This window comes from Sceloporus undulatus, chromosome 1 (genome assembly GCF_019175285.1).
Source record: "Sceloporus undulatus isolate JIND9_A2432 ecotype Alabama chromosome 1, SceUnd_v1.1, whole genome shotgun sequence".
NCBI lineage: Eukaryota > Metazoa > Chordata > Lepidosauria > Squamata > Phrynosomatidae > Sceloporus > Sceloporus undulatus.
Window position 1 is genome coordinate 228,444,653 of NC_056522.1, and position 20,809 is coordinate 228,465,461.

General features: G+C 36.8%; 1 protein-coding gene across 6 annotated transcripts in view; it reads left to right on the forward strand.

Annotated features, from left to right (window-relative positions):
* The window catches only part of LRP1B (LDL receptor related protein 1B), a 1,051,820-nt gene that overhangs the window by 850,576 nt on the left and 180,435 nt on the right, over positions 1 to 20,809 (forward strand). For all 6 annotated transcript variants that reach the window (XM_042437575.1, XM_042437584.1, XM_042437621.1 and 3 more), the window contains 5 exons: positions 2,718 to 3,089; positions 10,905 to 11,094; positions 11,433 to 11,637; positions 17,407 to 17,599; positions 19,896 to 20,021. In XM_042437575.1, coding sequence (XP_042293509.1) covers positions 2,718 to 3,089; positions 10,905 to 11,094; positions 11,433 to 11,637; positions 17,407 to 17,599; positions 19,896 to 20,021 — 1,086 coding nt within the window. The remainder of the gene's footprint in view (positions 1 to 2,717; positions 3,090 to 10,904; positions 11,095 to 11,432; positions 11,638 to 17,406; positions 17,600 to 19,895; positions 20,022 to 20,809) is intronic.

Below are 20,809 nucleotides of genomic sequence, written 5' to 3' on the forward strand. Positions count from 1 at the left end.
GTAAATGAAACAGAACTGATTGTCCAAAATACTTGTTTATTGTATGAAGATAAAATTATTTCTGTCTAAAGGAAGCAATTATGTTCTTCTCATTGTTTTTAAAGAATAAACTTCATTAAGTGGTATCGTCTAAGTTGAATATGTCCCACTAAGTAACTGTAAATTAAAAATTTATAGATGGCATTTATTGTTTTCATTGGTACAGACTGAAAGCACAAAAAAGATCTATGCATAAGATAAAAAGTAATTTTCAAAAAAGCACTCCATGCTTCATTGAAAACTGTCTTTGAAAACTTCTTGGTACAAAGTTGTTATTTTGAAAAGGAACAGATGATCCAGCCAAAGTTAAGAACTCTTTCCGGATACATTTTAACACAACGATTTAAGTCAATGGGCTTCAAAGTGCATAATTTGGTTGGATTGTGCCAAAAGGAAAAAGTCTTGCTGTGCACATATTGTACAAATCTGTAGTCTTGCATGCAGAGACTCATTGAATTGTGCTCAATTATCCACTTCCTTGGCAAAGAAAGCTGCCTTGTATATTTAAAGACACTGGAGACCTGGAGTGTTATTTTAAAAATGCACTCTTTTCTACTAGAGGAAAGAAAAAGCACCACTCTTTCAGACATACATATCACACAGACCCTGATTATTATCAATCCAAGAGACATTCCAGTTTTAGATGCCACCTCACCTAAGTACCAAATGGCACATGGAAAGCTTAGTAGTGGAACTATTTTATGCTTGGATTTGAGGATTTAGTACCAGAGCAATTGCAAAACCTCCCAACCAGAGAAAAGACACCACCAAGTTTTATCATGGCTGTTTTCCAACTTTTAAAACTGGTCCCTGTAGCTTGACCTTTAACAATTATTTGCTTTTCAACAATTAGAAGGTAACTATGTCCATCTCTATACCATTAGAGTACTAAGTTCTGAATTTTGAGTATTACTGCAGCATTAAAGGCAGAAAAGCAAGCCATCAATTTTGTGTGACTATTTGCCAACAGATTATGGCTTGCATAGTATGTAATTAAATAATACACCTGAGGTTTGCCAGTGTTTGCTTACTTTGTACTGATAAACTGGCTTATATCAGAATTGGTAAATCTAGCTGTGAATTGTGGCTTTGGTTTCTCTCCCGTTAGCATTCTACCAAATGCATTTCTATATGCAAATAGACTTTCAAGGAAATGCAAACAATTATACTGAACAGTAATTGGCACATTGTTTTAAAACATAAATGACCAAACATGCCCACAAAACAAATGTCAAAGATGAACTAGAGTTGTTTGTTGTCATTCAGGCCAGGATAGGGTGAATGAATGACTCTGCAATCTAATCTCTTTATTTCATCCTCTGTTTTATTTCATCCTTTTTACTATTATCATTCAGAAAAAGATCAGACGAATGGGCATTCATAGCAGGTCTGCTTCAAACAGAAGGGTTCATATCCAACAGAGGATTACTCTGCTGAAACTGAGTACTTTGTTTGTTTTGGTCAATACTTACCTGGCCACACACTGTTCTACAGGACAACCCACCACTCTTAGGTTTGGAGAGGTTTTGAGAGACAGTAGAAAGGGGAAATCAGTAAAAGTTGTATGGCCTTTCTTTCAGCAGTATGGTCACACTCATTTCATTAAAAGCTCAAATTAAAATTAACAAATATTAAAATTTTAATTTATGTTCAAGCAAAACAAGGTAATAAAAATAGAGCAGTAAAAGTGATACTATATATACACATATAAATATGAATGTGTGTGATACTAACCTTTCAATATAAATACATGTACGGTTGGATCCAGAGTATTTTTCTCACTAATGGGAACACTTGCTGAGCAATTTCCACTCAGAACAGTGGAAAAAAAGAAAGCAGTTTTGGCTAAGCCCTTCTTCTGCAGTTTCTCAGCCTCCTCTCAGAGTGTCAAATAATTCTCTATATAAGATTTTCAGAGACTGTAAGGGGGAAATAATGGAAAATTGCCTCTACTAATAGATATGTTCCAATAGATCAGAGGTCTTCTGTAGTTAGAAGGAACCATTCTGTTGGTCAAAGGCAATAGCCTAAATTGCATTCGTGTCAAGACTTTCTTCCCTTCTTACTGTCCCTAGAAGCCTTTCAAGATGCAAATAGCTCCAGAGGGGTTCCCCGCCCTCCTGAGCAGGCTTTAGAGGTATGATGGGGCTGCAAAAAGGAGGAGATACGTTTTGTTTCTACTGGCATCATTAGTTTCTCTCAACTGAAATGTATCAGAGGATACTGTCCATGATACAACTTGAAGCCATACAATTTCTATATAAACTACTGTTCACATTAGAAAGAAAGTCCTATTTGAAATTAAAAGGGATTATTTCCAAGTACATCTGAAATGTACTTGGTCTTTTAACAGCTTACAGTTAGAAAAAAATAAATATTACTCTCTATAAGGACTTCGAAAATATATAGCTAATTTTAGCATAGTAAATCTTAAGGACCTAACCTTAATACAGTTGTTTAATTCTAACATACCATTATAGATTGATAAATTATGTGAATAATTAGTTTAATAAAACTGAAAAATGTTTATTATAAATACAGGGATAAAATATGTTTTTGACAAGTGAAGTAAAGCACCATCAAAGAAAATACGTTAACTTATATTACAGAAACTATAATTATTATTACTATTATTACTAATATTATAATTATCATAATCATGATTATTTTCCTTGCAGGAACCAACATATGTGCCAGGAACAATGGTGGGTGTCAACAACTTTGTCTCTATCGAGGAAAGATGCAGAAAACGTGTGCTTGTGCACATGGCTATCTAGCAGAGGATGGTGTTTCATGCCTGAGACATGATGGCTACTTGCTTTATTCAGGAAGAACAATATTAAAAACTATACATATTTCAGATGAGACAAATTTAAATTCACCAGTGCAACCTTATGAAAATCCAGAATATTTCAAAAATGTAATAGCACTGGCTTTTGATTACAACCAGAAAGGAGGTGGTACTAACCGAATTTTCTTCAGTGATGCACATTTTGGAAATATACAACTTATTAAAGATGATTGGTCTGGCAGAAAAGTTATAGTTGAAAGTAAGTACAGTCTTTATTTTAAAAATCCACTTTTTAAAAAGTTGTAATTTATTAATTTAAGTACTGCTGCTTTTGAAAAACGCTTAACTACATTGAATAGAAATTCGATTGCTTTAATGGATATTTTATTTTGTTTTTAAGCCATTTTGGTATTATTATTATTATTATTATTAACCTTTATTTATGAAGCGCTGTAAATTTACACAGCACTGTACATGCAATCTTTTTAGTTAGACAGTTCCCTGCCCTCGGGCTTACAATCTAAAAAGACATGACACAGAAGGAGAAGGGAGTGGTGGAGGGAAAGGGTAAGAGGTCCAGCACTCTCTACCTCCGAGGCCTGGACCAAGGCAGATGGACTGGAGGGAGGGCTTGGCTTCATAATGGATGGTTAATCATTTTCCAAGGAAAATACATACTCTCAAGTAGGATAATGCATATACAGTACATAGCAATACAGGAAATGGTTTGATAAACAGGCACCAAAAGAACATCAAATAGTAAGCGACAATTATGCCATGCCTGGGAAGGCTTCTCTGAACAGGATGGTTTTCAACTACGTTTTGAAGCTGGTTAAAGAAGTGATGACTCTTGCTTGTGGGGGAAGAAGGTTCCAGGAGTGAGGGGCAGCAGGTGAAAAAATGGCCTGTCTCACTAATAGTGTATAAAGAAGAAAATATTAACTGCTATTTTGTTTTTTATTGTTAAAATGAGTGGCTGCAAATGTGTTTTACACTTTATGTATTTTACATTTCCCTCAGAATCTCCCAAAAAAAAACCAAAACCCTACAAGGTAATTTGATTAAATTTTGATAATATGCAAATATATATACACTTAGGTTGCAGTCCACTTATCTGGTGGTAATCCCAGAGGTGAAACAGTTGGGCAAAATACAGCAGTTTCAAGCTGCTTTGAAGGCAGGGCATTTAAATGACACATGCTTCGAAAGCAATTGGAAACCAGACCAAAGCTGTGCTCTGGGGCTAAAAACTGGAGCAAAAAGAACCCGGAATAATATGACCCAACGAGGAAAATGCAGATCTTTGCTGCTACATATGAGCACTGCAAGGCTGCAACTGAAATGAAAGTGCAACAAATCAAATGGATGTAATTGCAACAAACACAAACCAGACAGTCCAATAGAGAGGCATGAGGTGGTGAAGGAGCCATGCATGGGGGGCATCCTTGACTATGCTTTGCCAATGTATCAATCACACATTGATGTGATACGACTGTGTGGCTGATCAAAGGGGTGGCCATGCAATGGGGTGGCATCTAGCCAGACATGGGAGAAGTTTGAAGGTCGCAGGTGGTGTGTTTGTGAAATGATGTACATGTACGGTGGGGAGGCAACAAAAAAAAATTACCCAGCAGTGTGGCTTGACACTGTACCATGTGGCAGGCCTGTGTTTATTCAGCCAATCTTGGGAGCGGTCAGCATGGGCAGTGAGGATTGGGACCACTTTTTGAAAAAGCAGAATCAGGCTGCTTTTTCCTGCCCATCTGTTCCAGCCCTCAGTTGAATCTAGTGGATTATATGAACGTGTGTATGGTGGGTTCTATTTCTTTCCTTCTCCTTCTTGCAATTCCCACTGAAGTCATTACACATAATAATTGAGTGCTTTGTTTTGTTTCATATGCTTCACATATTATGTATGATTTACTGACAGTATTCCATTGCCCTCACTTTTACATCCTGTTAAACACAACCAAGGACATTTCTCTTGACTTGCCTCATTCATGCTGTGTTCTGTATCTCTTTGCTCTCCAAGTATGTGATCATCATGGATTACTATATATGATAATTACTTGCACACTGCTTTTACATATATATTCCTTTTTTCCACTTAACCTTTGTATCCTGCTTAATTTTTCTTTTCTTTCAACTATTTATTTTTTTTAAAAAATCAGTTCTTTGTTTATTTCTTTCAAACTGCCATACATCCCAAAGAATCTCTCCCACCAGAAAATAATATATTTTCCTTCATCTAAATTTTTGTTTCTCCATCATCAGCAACAAAATAGTTTGCCTTTAGAGTTACGTTGTTTTATGTTCCACTACATGAATATCAACTTGATTTTCTTTCTTGTGGAATGATGCTGGCCACCTGGTCAGTTAAGCTAAGATGTACTGATATGTCACACATACACACACACGCAATTGCACAGGCATACAAAGTTAAACATAATAGAAATTGCCACACTCTTTCTCACTGAAAACTATTGTTTATGTACATTTAGAGAGGGAAGGCTTTCTGAAGTGATTCAAAGGCTGTTAGTATCAGTGCTGGTAAAGAAATCATAGCACTTTTAGAAGCACACTGAGTCCAATGATAAACACTTTGAGAATAAAACTGAGTCACCTCCACAGCAATGTTGCAATCATAGCTCTGCCTGAAAAGTCCAATGATGACTCTAACTGGACATCATGGGCTCACTTTCAGTGGGAAAGTACTTGAAGATATGGGAAAGCATTTGCATTTCTGCACTCAAACATTTACTTTCTCGGTCCTTGCATATTTTGGCTGTTTAAATTTGGACTGGGTGGGTCCTGAGCATGTTAATTCCTCTCTGTGGATGCCACCTTGTTATAGGTACATGACTACTTGTGAAGATCATCCTAGACCCTGTGGTATGTGACAGCGACTCCCCAGTCTCAAATATGCCCTTTAGGGGAAATTTTCTCAACAGAGTTATGATGCAGAAATTCTTTCAGGGAGTTGATTATCTAGATCCTTTTTATGTGGGTTCAGATCTGGTTTAGAGATTAAATCAATTTTAGCTTCTCTAATGAATGGCTGTTAGAAGAGGAGAGGGCTTTTGTTGTTTATTGATGTGGATATGTGGAGACAGTAGTGAGCTGAATAAGGGTCAATAAAATAATTCTAAATCCTGGATAAAAGTTCTGTGAATTAGTGGTTTGCATGTCCAAAAAAAAAAAAATAGAGTCAGTTGTCTGGGGACAATCTGGGGGTGATCCTTGAATCGTAATCTGGAAGTGCATCATGATTTAGCACCACCTTGATACAGGACCATTTGATTGGTTGCTACAAATCCTTTTATGTTTAGATTGGGCTGGGAAAGGCTAAGAATATTCTTCAACAACAGTAGCTTGACCACTGTCATCTGTGTGTCAGTGATCTCATGACAGGAGTGCTGCAGTGCCTTCTAATCATGTACAATTTACACATGACTCCATTTAGACCACTTTCCGGGCTGCAGCTTGATATATGTGATACCACAGCCATGTTGGTGATAGGAGTGGCTTATCCCCAGCATATGAGGAAAAGTTTTTTCTGGTTCTTCCTATAATTTCTGAGATTTGGACCATGGCATTTTAGAATAGAACCTTTAGTCATAGTAGCTACAATTTCAAACTTGTTATTACTATAAATTAGGGAGGTTTCGAACCTTCTGAATTCCAAACAATTTTCTCATATGTTGTGTCCTGACTGCATTGCAAATAGTGACCTTATGTGGTTATTACAAGATTATAACATCAACGTATGGGGAATGTTTTCATAATCCTAAATTTTATATGAATGTCAAGTATGATGACAATTACTTTCACTGTCTGGTTTTAGATGAGAAAAGATCAGCTTGGAATCAGTGTTTTTGCTAATTACAGATATGATGATATTTTATACAAGCTATTACATTGTATTTAGTCAAAAGAGCAGGAGCAATGGCATGCAAGATTATATCAGTCCTTCACAAGAATAATTACTACTAAAAAAGAAAATGCTCTATTTCATTTATTCTCACAATGAAATGGTTTCCAAACACCTACCATGTAATATATGTCCCGTGCTTGGAATCAAAATGACTTATAAGAAGTCTTTTGTTAAACTAGTTTCCAGTTCACTAAAACAGATTTACAACTCACAAGCACCCATTATCTAACATGTTTTCAGCTCACTGGATACAGATTTACTACACAGAAGCAACCTATTATCTAGTAAGTTCCAGTTCACTGGAAACAGATTTACTACTCATGCACAAGTCATTATCAAGCATAGTTCCAACTCACTGAATATTGATTTAGAATTCATAAACAGCCCATTATCTGAGAAATTTTCAGCTCACTGAACAGATCTGCAACTCATAAACAACCCATTATCTAACTCATTTCCAACTCACTGAAAGTAGATTTACAGTGTATAAACAACCTATTATCTAATATGTTTCCAGTTCACTGAAAACAGATTTAGGACTCACAAGGATATCAGTAACTGACAAGCCTTTAGCACCATAAATAAATATAAGAACAGTTTCTCTTACCTTACATTCAGTGAAAGCTGATGTATTCTGCATTCACTTTTTCAGATTAAGTATAGTATAGGCATGTGCCACATCCTCTTTTATCTTCTGTTCATTGAACAACAGCAAGTGTGTGTGTGTGTGTATGCTCATGGGTGTGTGTGTGTGTGTGTATGTATGTATGTATGTGTGTGTGTGTGTGTGTGTGTATATATATATATATATATATTCAAAAGATGGGCCACCAGAGATGTTAAAGGAATTTGCTCCAATATGCAAATTCCTGAAGGCAAAATGTATCATATTAAGTGAAGGCATGTTTATTGTCCATGGATGCAGCTGGCACAAGGAATATTAAAAATATGTGCACGTATCTGGTTGTTTCTTTGAGAGCCATTTGCACAATGTCAAACTCCTCCAGCCTATCAGAATGAGGTATAATTATTTTATCCTATAAATATGTATCCCTCAAAATTTGGGCCTGGATGGGATAGATGAGGAGGGGAAGGGAGGAGGAGGGGGTGCTTTTCTTAAAAGAAGAACAGAAAGATGGAAGAGGATTCAGGAAGGGAGGTATGTAAACCAAGGCATTTATTGTGTAAACAAGAGCTGACACTACAGAGGAAGCATGGGAAGAAGTATGTTTATGCTAGAGTAAAAGCTATACAAGCAAAGAAAGAAGGGAAGATACTAAAAGAAAAGACACATTTTATTGGCTGCTTTTGCATTCTGGGTAAATCACAAGATATTCTTTAAAATAGAAGACGATCCTCCCAGGTATCACAAGGTGGGTGCTTATCCTAGATTCAGAAACCATACACTAGCCCACTATACCCATCACCCCAAACCAAAGATCAGATTCCCTTTAAGGGGTGAAGTGAAGTGACCCTAAAAGGTGGGGAAAGAGCCTGTGTCTGAACACTTCCCTCCTTTGCATCCCTGAATCATTACTGGGAGAGGAATTCCTATGAATACAAAGTTAGGCGATTCAGCAAGCGTGCCTGACGTTCAGACACAGACTTCTTTCCCCTTGTTGGTCAACAAAATGGTATCTATTTTATACTTGATGTTTGTGATATTACACGACGTCAGCCAAACTTTAGAGAAATCAGCTGGTTTTTAAATTTAATTATTTTGATGTGTGGAGAATTATGCAAACAGTATGCCACTGTAGTATTAAATCTGTGTTTTAATTTGGTTTTGGTAGGTTATCACAAGCCAAATTTTCTAATTTTACAAATTAGAGTACTTCATATTGTATAGCATTTTCTTTGCAAAAGAGAACTCATCAGACAATTATACAATCTGCTAGTTAGGAGACAAATTGTTGATCCTGAATTATAAGACCTTATTATTATGTTGTTTTCTATTTTTTGCCACTGATGATTTGGTGCTTCATCATTACCTTAGGAGCCCAGTGAAAGAGTAAAGAATTAATTACCATTCTCATTGTGCCATTTGTAATATGTGTGAGTTGTTGATTCATGTCCTCAGATGGTTTATTGCTTTTAAAACATTGCTTTAATCTCAGTCACCAAATGGTGACCACCTGTTGTCTGTTACAACTATTCTCTGTGAACAGATTGTCAGAAAGCAACCTCCTTCCTAGCATCTGGGCTAGTAAAACAATTGGCAGACTGTTTCTGAAAAGGTAAATTATACGTACGTAATGAGTAAGCATAATTTTAAAAAAAGAAAAGAAAAGAAAAAAGAAAAGCAAACAGATGATTAATATGTTTAATTTATCTCCAGAATTCATTCATTTGAATCTTATTGTTAAGTCTAGACCAGAGCAAACCCACTGAGTCAATGGGCTTTACATGAGTATTGACTATAAATTGAATCTATTGATAGAATTTAGGCATTTGTCCACAATTTAGCACACTGCATAAATTCACTAAATCCAACGCAAACTCTGTACTGGATTATGACAGTTGTTCTTAGTAACCACTTTTAGTATGGTCAGGTACCAGGTTGCTCATGTTGTGACTATTTTTCTTTCTTATATTATATCTTACTTGTATTATCTCCCATTCGCCACACCATTTTTACCACTGTGTTTTTTATGTTATTAAATGGGGAGATCTGTGTAAGAAGTGGAGTTTTTAACTTGTAGTGAATTCAGGAGGTCTTAAAATAAGATATTTCAAAACTACTGAGTTTAGCTCAGCAAAGTTGAATCTGTCTTACAAGACAGCATGAAGTATAGGGCAAAAATATCTGTGTGAATCTTCTCTTCCCATAATAAGAAAAGATATTAAGTTGGTTCAAATATCATCTGCAAATACTGATGTATTAATTATTGGAATATTTAATTTTGAGAGTTTCCATAGTTAAACTTTAATAGTAAACAAGCACCACCACCACAAATCATCTGGTTATTAAAAAAATTCCATCATAATGATTGGAGCTTTATGTTTTTGTGTTTCATATGCAAAAATATTGATCTCTTACAATTTCTTCAACTGAAGGTTTCTGTTTTTATTTATATGCTATTCTACTCTCCAGGAAAGTCAGATGAAGAGCACCATGATAGTATTTATAGGCTGTATCTCATTCATGGGATGTAATCCATCTTCGTTAAGTTTAGTAAAAGTGATAGATGGCATTTGGCAATGTAATGATGTGATCACTGCACCATTGCTTCTGTAAATCATAAAAGTTGTTGCTTTCTGTTGTGTAGATAGTTAATCAGTTGTATACCATATTACTGATTTAATTCATATTGTCAGTAGCAGGTGAATAATGTGAGTATTTTATATTAACATCATATTGTATTAGCACTCACTTCATTTAAATATGCTATTCATTTCAAAAATAATAAACTGTTCCTTCATGAGCAGGATAGAATAAATGTAATTGGTCCATCTAATGTTTTAATTTAGCATTATGAGGTAGAAGTCTCTGTGTGTGCATATGAGTACATGCTATTTATAAACGTTTCTGACTGCAATACGTCTTCAGATTCCCCCCCCCCTTAAGCTTCCTTGCCACATATTATTTCTGAAGTCCAACCTTTAGTCAGCATTCTGCATAGATGTATTCCAGGTAGTACTTCTTGAAAATGTTTGATTCAAATATACTTGTACAAGAATAGTAGAATCATAGCATCATAGAGTTGAAAGGTGCCTCATCAGTCACCAAGTCCACACTCATGTTCATCCCCATTAGGAAGAGAGGAAGACCAACTACAAACCACAAACCATAAATAGACTTATGATCACCAATATATATATATATATATATATATATATATATATCCATGGGATGAAAAACTTGATGTAAACTCTTCTCTATCTTTCTTTATTCTATGTACCTATTCATGGAAGAAGAAGAAAAAGCAATGCAAGAAGCTACATTTATGAAAATCTTTCTATTATTCAAACATTTGTGTGTTCCTGGTGTATTTAATGCATTACGACATAGCATACATTTATGGTGATAGCAAAATACCGTGCTGCTATCTAATATTCACAGAAATAATTTTAGTATTGTAATTTTGACCATGTCCCTCTTAATTAAAGCTGCTATTTAACACTCTTATCCACTACTAGATGTTGGTTCTGTAGAGGGTCTAGCATATCACAGAGCTTGGGATACTTTGTATTGGACCAGCTCAACTACATCCTCTATTACAAGGCACACAGTGGATCAGAAACGAAGAGGAGCCTTCAACAGAGAAGCAGTAATAACAATGTCTGAAGATGATCATCCACATGTTTTAGCCCTTGATGAATGTCAAAAGTAGGTGCCATAGCCATATTTATTATAGGTTGATGGAATTCAGTTTTAAAAGACATTTATTCCTTCTAGTAGAAATTCATTTTGGTTGCATTATAACACAAATATTGTTGGTCTTGTTTAGTCTGGAATAAATGCACTTAAATCAATAAGAGTTCTGATGTGCTTCAATGCATATTTTGGATTAGAAGTTTGTAAAGTAGATTCTACACACCTTAAATCTGTCTTTCCCTGTTTTAAATTACCCATCAATATTTTAAATGCTATATTGTATATCTCATTATAGTACTGAAATTCCTTTTTTTGAAAACTGTGTTTGATTTTTACCTTTTAAATTACAGTTTAATGTTTTGGACTAATTGGAATGAGCATCATCCAAGCATCATGAGAGCTACATTGTATGGCAAAAACGCACAGGTTATCATCCGCACTGACATCTTAACACCTAATGGTCTTGCCATTGATCACAGTGCAGAAAAACTGTATTTTTCAGATGGCAGTTTGGGTAAAATAGAAAGGTGTGAATATGATGGATCACAAAGAAATGTAAGTAAAATTATAATGCTGATTTCTAGGAATGTATCATATTTTATATGTAAGAAAGCAACAATAAGCTGAAAAATGCTTACTGCTAATAATAAACAATAAACATATAATCATAAGTAATCATAAGTAACAGAAGATTCCTACTGGATACTTGTATAGGGACAAAAACATATTCCAAATGCATATACACTTCTTGTGTCTTATTTGCACCTATATTTCAGAATAATATTTTAATAGGGGAAATGTTGTTTGTATAGCTCTACACATGTAGGCTTTCCATGCAGTCAGAAATTCCAGTGGTATGGAAACTTGCATTCAGTATCACACTAGTTGATAAGATTCAGAGGGTAACAGATGACATTTTGTTGATCCGCCCATGTGACAGATGGGCCCTGCATGAGGAGAAAGGTGGGATATAAATAAAAGAAATAAATAAATAACAGTTCATATACATTACAATTCTGTAAAGGTACCTTTTTTACAGCATCAAATACACCGGGATTGCTAGCCTTTCTCTTCTTGTGGGATCTCTGTATCTTTAAACATTGTTTGAAGAACAAGGCAAGAGTAAGATGTGTCATTGTCACTACTTCACAACAGGAATACCTGTACTAGTTACAGTTCCATTTGAAATTATGTCCAAATCTAAGGCCAGATTCACTCAAATGCCTCACCAAACAGAATCAAAGATAATCAAGATTAGTTCAAGCTATACAAGTTCTTTTTATTAAATATAGTGACAATTAATGGACACAGAAGATGTATCAAGGTAAAGAAAGCATGTAATAACATTTTAGCTGTCAAGGGTTTCCATACTATAGTAAGGACCAGTGTTTCCAGGTGCATGTGTACTTCTTACTTTGGATGAAACTCAGTATATAGCTGTGTATGTGTACCTAGTTTTTAGGTACACATACACAGCTATATATTGAGATTCATCCAAAGTTTTCTATTTCTTTTTTAAAAATTATTATCATAAAATGCATGACATACAGTAGCATATAACACTAATACATAGCATACACCAACAGATTATTATTATTATTATTATTATTATTAGTATTAGTATTAGTATTTCACCCTGCCCTCCAGCCCTAAAGGCTCTCAGAGCGGCTTACAATTATTATTATTTTTAATTAGACAGTATCCTTCCTCCATCCATCATTCATATATTCAACCATCCTACAGTCAACAGTTCTACTAATTATTAAATCCATCTGACTTCATAAACATTTGTTATGCTCTATATTCTCAACTTCTGATTATTCTATATTTTCCTTTTCTCCAATAGTGGTATAACTATTGAGCACAGTATTAAATAATTCATATTTCATCTTTCCCATCAGTAACTCTGCAATTGGGAACCATTCTTTATCTATTTTTTTCTGTATCTTTATTGTTAATTCTCACAGTTAATTTATCCATTTCACTCTTTAAATTCAGTATCCATTCATCTACTGGTGAAGTTTCTTTTGATTCCCAGTGCTTCACTAACATTAATTTCTCCATTTTGCTCATATCTATTAAATCCAATATCCATTCATCTACTGGTGGAGTTGCTGTGGGAAGGAAGCCACCCAATAAGACAACAACACAGAATTGGAGAAAAAGGCCACAACTTTGTTAGGAAACAGCACAAAGGGTAGGGTTGGCCCAAAGCATAAGGTTTGGATCTGGAAACATCAATCAACACCCCAGTTGATTGATGTAAGGTTACTTGGTCACAGCCTAGCATCAGGATGACATAGGGGCAACGGAAATGCCCTCTCGCATATATGGAACCGGTCAGTCACATATTCCAATAAGCCCCTAGTCACCAGGACATGTTCACTCGATTTGGTCCCCACAATGGCCACACCACCTGCCCTCAGCACTCCCGAGTCCAATGGACTCCCGATCCAGTGCTACAGAGCCCTGGAAACCATGTCCACCAGATCCAGGACCTATACTGCTGCCCTAAAACAAAGTTGTAACAAAAACGTTCTAGCCAAGGGAGGGAGGGTGGAAGAGCTGAGCTAAAATGGCGCCAGATGGCGCACAACGCAGCCTTAAATAGGCCTGTCCACCAATAGGGGGCCTAGAAAGAGCAGAGGCACTGCCTCCCATGCTCCTACCACCAATAGGCTGCACTCGGGGGTCCAAGTCAGCCAATCATGGCCTCTTCCCTTTTGTAACGCAAGCTGGGACGTGTAGTCCCAGCACCTGGTGCAAAAGAGCCACCCTTTCCACCCCAACAGCCAATGGAGGGCCTTCTTGCTGGCCCAAAGGATGCTGGGCGAGACAGGGCTCCACAATTGCAGAGACTAGGGCGCCTTCTGCCCCAGCAACAATGCCGGCCTGGTAAGTCGGGCGACATCATTTTCTTTTGATTTCCAGTGCTTCGCTAACATTATTCTAGTTAAAGTGACTATATATAACAATGTTCTCCAATATTTTTTTCCTCACCTTTCTCACCCATTTTATTTGTCCTATTCAATAAATATATTTCTGGCTTCAATTGAAAATTTATTTGTAACATTTTGGATATTATTGCATGTCTTCTCCCAATATTTATTTAAATTGGGGCATATCCACCACATATGAATCCAGGAGCCTATCTCCTTTTGATATTCCTAACGTTTATTTTGTTTAGTAATATATGTATTAGAGTTGTTTTGTGGAGTGAGGTACCACTGTTCTGACGTTTTTCTTTAAAGTCTTGTGAGCAAATACATTTCTGGGTCTTCTTCCTCAATTTTTCCCAATTTTCCATATGTATTTCATTTCCAATATCTTTTGCCCATTGTATCATTATCTCCTGTATTCTTTCCTGTTCCAATTCTCTTTCTTGAAGTAAATTGTAAAATTTTGTTGTTTTCTTTTCATCCTTACTTTGTATAATTTTATCCAATTCATTTTTCTCTTCTTGAAATCCTTCTAAGCTTACATCCATTTTATACCCTTCTTTCAGCTGAGTATATGGAAACTAAAACACTTTATAATCCATTTTTAGGGCTTTTAGGTGTTTTTCTAACCATTCTCAAAGCAGCCATTATAACCAATAAGAACTTTTACAGTAAAATCTCTCTTTCTTATATCCCATTGTCGGAATTGGTCAGAATGATAATACCTCTACTCAAACTGTATGAACTCTAGTATGCTATGTTTAAGGTAAGAAGTTCAGGTCAGCTTCTGGCTATTCTGCATGAAGTAATGTAACATTTTCTTAGCCGTAACAGATTTCCCATGACAATAGTTATCACAGTTTATAGATATCACAGGTTATACACTTATATTTTTTCATGACAATTTTTGCACATCTGTGAGCACTACTCATGAAGACAGGATTGAAAGGAGAAAAAGGATGGAAACTCTACTTATGAACAGTTGGCTTGCCTCAATTCCTGCCGCTGTATGGGAGAAGTACTTCCATCTTTGGGTGTTGGGTGGCTGCCTTGTTTCATTTAATATAGGGCTCTTTCATATGAAAACTGTAACTGAATGCATCCATGGGTAATAACAGCTGTTATTACCCAAAGATGCGTCCATTACAGTTTACACACAGAACATGAAGGGCAGAAGCGTGTGTGTGTGTGTGTGTGATAACCTTCCCCCTGACTGTGCTATTAATCATGTTTTAATTATGCTTGCCTCCCATTTGAATAAGTCTATCAGAGTTAGCAGCTGCAACAGACTCAGTAGTTGAAGAAGACACCTTACTGTGGATAAATTTCCTTCCTTCATGCCTCAGCTGTACTCTCCATTCTTCTAGTGATTTGGAATTATATCAAGGAACAAGAAGAGGATTGCATATCAAAATTCAGTTCCCAAAATTTAAAAATACTAAAAAGTACACAAAAATATACACAGTAAAGGTGTCTGTGCAAAAATAAAAATAAAAATAAAAATAAATCCATGCACTGTCCAGAGAGAGATTGAGAGAATGAGAGAGAGCATATCACACCTTTATTTGTTTGACCTTTCTTTTGATGGAGTGGCAAGACCAAGGAGTGTGCAGTGAGAAAAAATGACTGACATTCCTTGGAAGCTGCTTGATCCTTTCACTTCCTTGGCTGTGCTTTCCTATTGGGAGATTAGCAGTGGAGATTCAGCAATCAGCACAATAGGCCCTTATCATCCCCCTGCTCCATCCAAAGACAGAAGCTGAGCTGTGATAAGCAGTAACTACTCCCTGCAGGAGCAGCCACTGCTTGCACTGTTTGATCATCCTCTCTCCCAGTGACACAGTAGGAACAATTACAGATGTTATGTTTCGAAGAAGCAGGCATCATAGATTTGAGTGACTTGCCTTCTTTCCTCCTTGGAATGGTTGTCTCCATGCCAATTCTCTTTTTCTGACAAGAGAGTCACACCCATAATAAGTAGCAAGGATGAAGAGACAATGCATAATTCTTGAAAGAGCAGTTACTACCTGCTCACTTGTCTGCTACCATACCAAGAGAAAAATGGGATTAAACTCACTGGAACTAATCTAATCCCCATTCTCTTGGCACCCAGGGAAATAACACTAGTAAGAGAGAGAATAAATGTGTTTATCTTCCCCTTTTGGGCACATAACCAAGCAAAACACTCTGTGGTGCTCTACTCAAAAAGAGAAGGCAGACTAGTAGGTGGATGTGACTTGACAGTATCATGGTGATCATTGTCCACATTGATTAGAATTGCCTTCTCTTGCTCACATGTTCTCTCAGGGCAACCCTTTGGGACCAATTCTTCCTCCTGCATCTTTCAGTCACTGCACTCTTGGGTCCAATGGACTCCCAATCCAGTGCTATGGAGCCCTGGAAACCACACCCGTCAGATTCAGGACCTAGGCTGCCACCCTAAAACAAAGTTGTGACAAAAACACCCTAGCCAAGGGACAGAAAGTGGGAGAGCAGAGCTAAAATGATAACGGATGGTGCATGATGTGGCCTTAAATAGGCCTGCCCACCAATAGGGGGCCTGGAAAAAGTGGAGGCACTGCCTCCCAGGCCCCTTCCACCATTAGGCTGGGCTCAAGGATCCGAGCCAGCCAATTCCCTTTTGCAGTGCAAGCTGGGACATGTAGTGCAGTGCAAGCTGGGACCCAGTGCATTTTCCGCAAGAGCAGCCACTGGCCCCAAGGTTGCTGGGGTGAGACAGGCCTCTGCAGTTGTGCAGACTACAGCAACTTCTGCCCCAGCAACAACACCGGCCCAGTAAGTCGGGTGGCGTCATTTATTGCAAGATTTATCTCAATTTTACTGAAATTTTCCTATATAAAAATCTACAAACTTCCCATCTTCTTCATAGATGCAAACACATTTGCCCAGTCCAGCTGGCAAAGTCTAAAGCTAAAAAGGACATATATCAAAAGTAAATTGTACTGTCAATATTAGGTAGTATGCAAAGGGATCTTGTAGCACCTTCGAGACTAATTGAAAGAAAGAGCCTGTTAGCATCAGCATCAAGTCTATGAAAGTTCATGCTACCAGTTTCTTTCTTTCAGGTAGGTCTGAAATACACTGCAGAAATAAAACAGTTTGAGACCATTTTAACTGCCCTGGCTCACTGCTAGGGAATCCTGGGAATTGTAGTTTATTGTGACATCAGAGCTCTCTGACAGAGAAGGCTAAATGTCTCACAAAACTACACCCCCTCACTGTGTTTTTATCTCTAATGTTTTAATAGCATTCACTTAATGTGGTTTATTTTAATGTAAATAGCCCTCATTTATTCAAACTATTGAAACAAAGAAGTATGGAATAAATGCACATTTAGCTGATTCCTGTTTCCTTTTCTAATTAGGTGATTGTCAGATCTGGACCTGGTACTTTTCTCAGTCTGGCTGTTTATGATGACTGGATCTTCTGGACAGACTGGGTGAGAAGAGCTATTCTGCGATCCAATAAATATACAGGTGGAGATACAAAAATTCTTAGATCTGATATACCACATCAACCAATGGGCATCATAGCTGTTGCTAATGACACTAACAGCTGTAAGTTACCAAGCACAACATTAATTTCTTTACTGGTAGATATTTTTTTCCAAAAATTTCTTTCAGTAAAAGGATGATTTCTGCAGTTTAGCAGATTGTTCTTGTTCAGTTATAAAATATAATATACAGGAAAAGCACTTATCAAAGAAGGCTGCAAACTTGAATTATGTCTCTGTTGGCAATTGCCAGTCAACGTACACACACGCACACACAAAATAAAATGAAATAAAATAAAAATTCAGCGTTCCTTTGAATGGAAAGGGTTAGTGTTTTCTTGGGTGTCCCCTGCATATATCCTGTCAGTTACATACACAAATGTGAACAGCACCTGAATTCTTTACTGTTTTCATAAAGGATGAATGGCATTATATCCTGATTTGGTTCAGGTTTTCCAAGAAGTTCTTTGGAATGTACTATTATAACCTAATGGGGTCATGACAGTCTCTTAGCTGAGGTCTCTTCCAACCTTATGACAAGCTGTCATAATGCTTCTCTATGGTATCATTCACTTTCCAAGTTACAGTACCATTATTATGTGTTTATATAATACATGAGGACAATACTACCACCTACTTTAGTCTACTTGATTCTTCTTGTATTGCCACTACTGAGCACTACTAATCATCAGATATTTTCTACTAAAGTGAATTTCATTATTTCTAGTCTGAGCATGCACATGTTAACAATGTAAGCTTTTTCCACATTAACCAATCATCAGGCTCCCCCCCCCCCCCCCGAAGTTCAGTCACAGCTTGAAATTGTTCTTCTACAGTAAGCAAGAGCTGAAATGTGGAAGTCCTGCAGTCATGAATATTGCACATTGCTCCATCATTTGATTAATAATTCTTTTATAAATTAAAAAAAATCTGTTAATTCTGGTACGTATTCTAAATTTAAAAACTGTTTAAAAATTTTAATTATTTCCCTATTTTTTCCAAACAGTATATTTCAGGTTTTAAAATATACAGGTAATTATAATTGGTTTAAAATATCTAGAGAGATAATCTAATCACATTTTTAATATGTTGACAAGTATAGGAGTAGAGGTGCACATATATAGCTAGCTAGATAGATATAGATATATATCCCACATCTACACTATCTCTATCTATCTCACTAACACCTTTCATCTGGTCATCTAGAGTATGCTCCCAGTTACTGGGAACATAATGATTGAAGTTATCTGTTGCATTTACTTTCACCAAAATGCAGACAGGCAGATTTGGGTGAAGGTAGAAGTTTGCTACTTTGTATATGGATGCAGAGGAACTGGATACAGGAATATGCTAAGGAGTTAGATCAGGAATTCCTTCCTTCATTATAGCTATCATTCAGCTATGTCAAACAAAAAGATAAAGTTGTTCTTAAGCATGTTTTGCCTCAGCCTTATTTCCTGCACCTGCCAATTCTGATCTTTCTGTATCACACCTAACCTTCTCCACTCCCCCCCCCCCCCCCCCCCCCCCCCCCCCCCCCCGTAATAGCTATAATTTTTGGCCCATTGTTTTCTTCCAATGAGCTAAATAATATTTATTCAAGGCCCATCCCATATGCAGTGTGGTGGAATCTGTAGAAAAATGTCACAGTAAATACTCATAAGTTAAGAACCCTGGAGAAATGACACTTGTCTTTTAAATAGGCCTTGGTACAGTGCTGCTCTGGGGCTGCCTGCAACCCCCATGGGTTTTCTTTTTCCTCTCCAGTCTACAAAATAGTGATACTTTTATTCTGCAACCAAAATGCACAAAGTACATGTTGGAAGGCCGATAAAGGTATCACTGTTTTGTGGATTTTGAATGTTAATGTGCTTTGCTACATGGGTAGCATGGCTACCACTGCATATGTTTGCTTTCCAGTGTCTTTGTGCAACCATTTTTCTACTTCTCTGTAGAAATGGGGGGAAACGCAAATGTTCTGGAAGCCCGCAGGAAATGTGCTTCACTTTTTACATAAGTCACAACACACCTTCCCCCTGCTTTTTAACATTAAAAAGTCCATATTCGAAAAGAAATTGTATACTTCTTCTCATTTCCAGAGTTTGTTTCATTTTGGATTCTGGCATTTTTGGCACTCTATGAAGCTCTAATAGGCTCCCACAGACAGATAATTGCCCTCTAGACTTGCTACAGTTGCTCGCTTCTGTTTTAGGTATCGACAGCAAAGTAATTTGTGTGTTTAGAAGCCCCATAATTTTGTTAAACCTGAGTTTCCAAATAATGTTGTAAATAATCTTAATGTTGATAGATGGTTACATGATTTTTTTAATTATTTGATACCACAGTCTCTCTTTTTCCAGGTGAATTATCTCCCTGTGCCCAAATGAATGGGGGCTGTCATGACTTGTGTCTTTTAACTCCGGATGGCCGTGTGAATTGTTCATGTAGGGGTGACCGAATACTTGCAGATGACAACAGATGTGTGTGTAAGTAACATTATTTGACTATCATGATAGCCAAGTTCATCCACTTAGGATCACTAACTCAGTGTAGTGTAGTGGGACTTTATTTCTGTGACTTTAGAAATCAAGGTTCAGTTCTTCCTGAGTCATGCAACTCCCTGGGTGGTACAATCACTCTCTGACATAGCCTGGCCTGTCTCACAGAGTTCTTGTGAGGATAAAACAAGAAGAAATATCTCTGTGTGCTGCCTTGAGCTTATTTGAGACAAAGTAGGATATAAATGTGACTAATAAATAATAATAAAATTCACAAAGGGCATGCCTATTTGGGTGCAGGAAGCAGATAGCTGCCCACAAGACATTCAGGGCACTATACTGGATAGCCTCAATACCTCTTATTATTTTTGTCCTTCATAGCACACTCTCACATTCTCTTTATCTGTGTTTGTATGTGATTGACTTGGATTACCCAAAGAGCTATTTACTCTAAGGAGTTTATCACACAGGGAAAATTGGAAGTTTAAAAGGGTCAGAACCTGCTCTTATCCAGGGTATTAAGCACAATTGCACGAATGGTTTTCTCATGATGTTGCATGCAAACAACTTAGAATCTTACAAGAAATTGACATGAACCAGGAAATAAGTATTTTCAGGAAAATATTGGAAATTCACTTCCATTTCATTCACGAATTTCATTTTTTGGGGGAATTGCTGAATTGTGAAAGATACTTGTGGTTTATCCATGGAATTCTCTCTGTTTTTGTATTTGTTGCCAGATTTCACATGGTTCTTTGGGCCGAGTTTACTTCCAG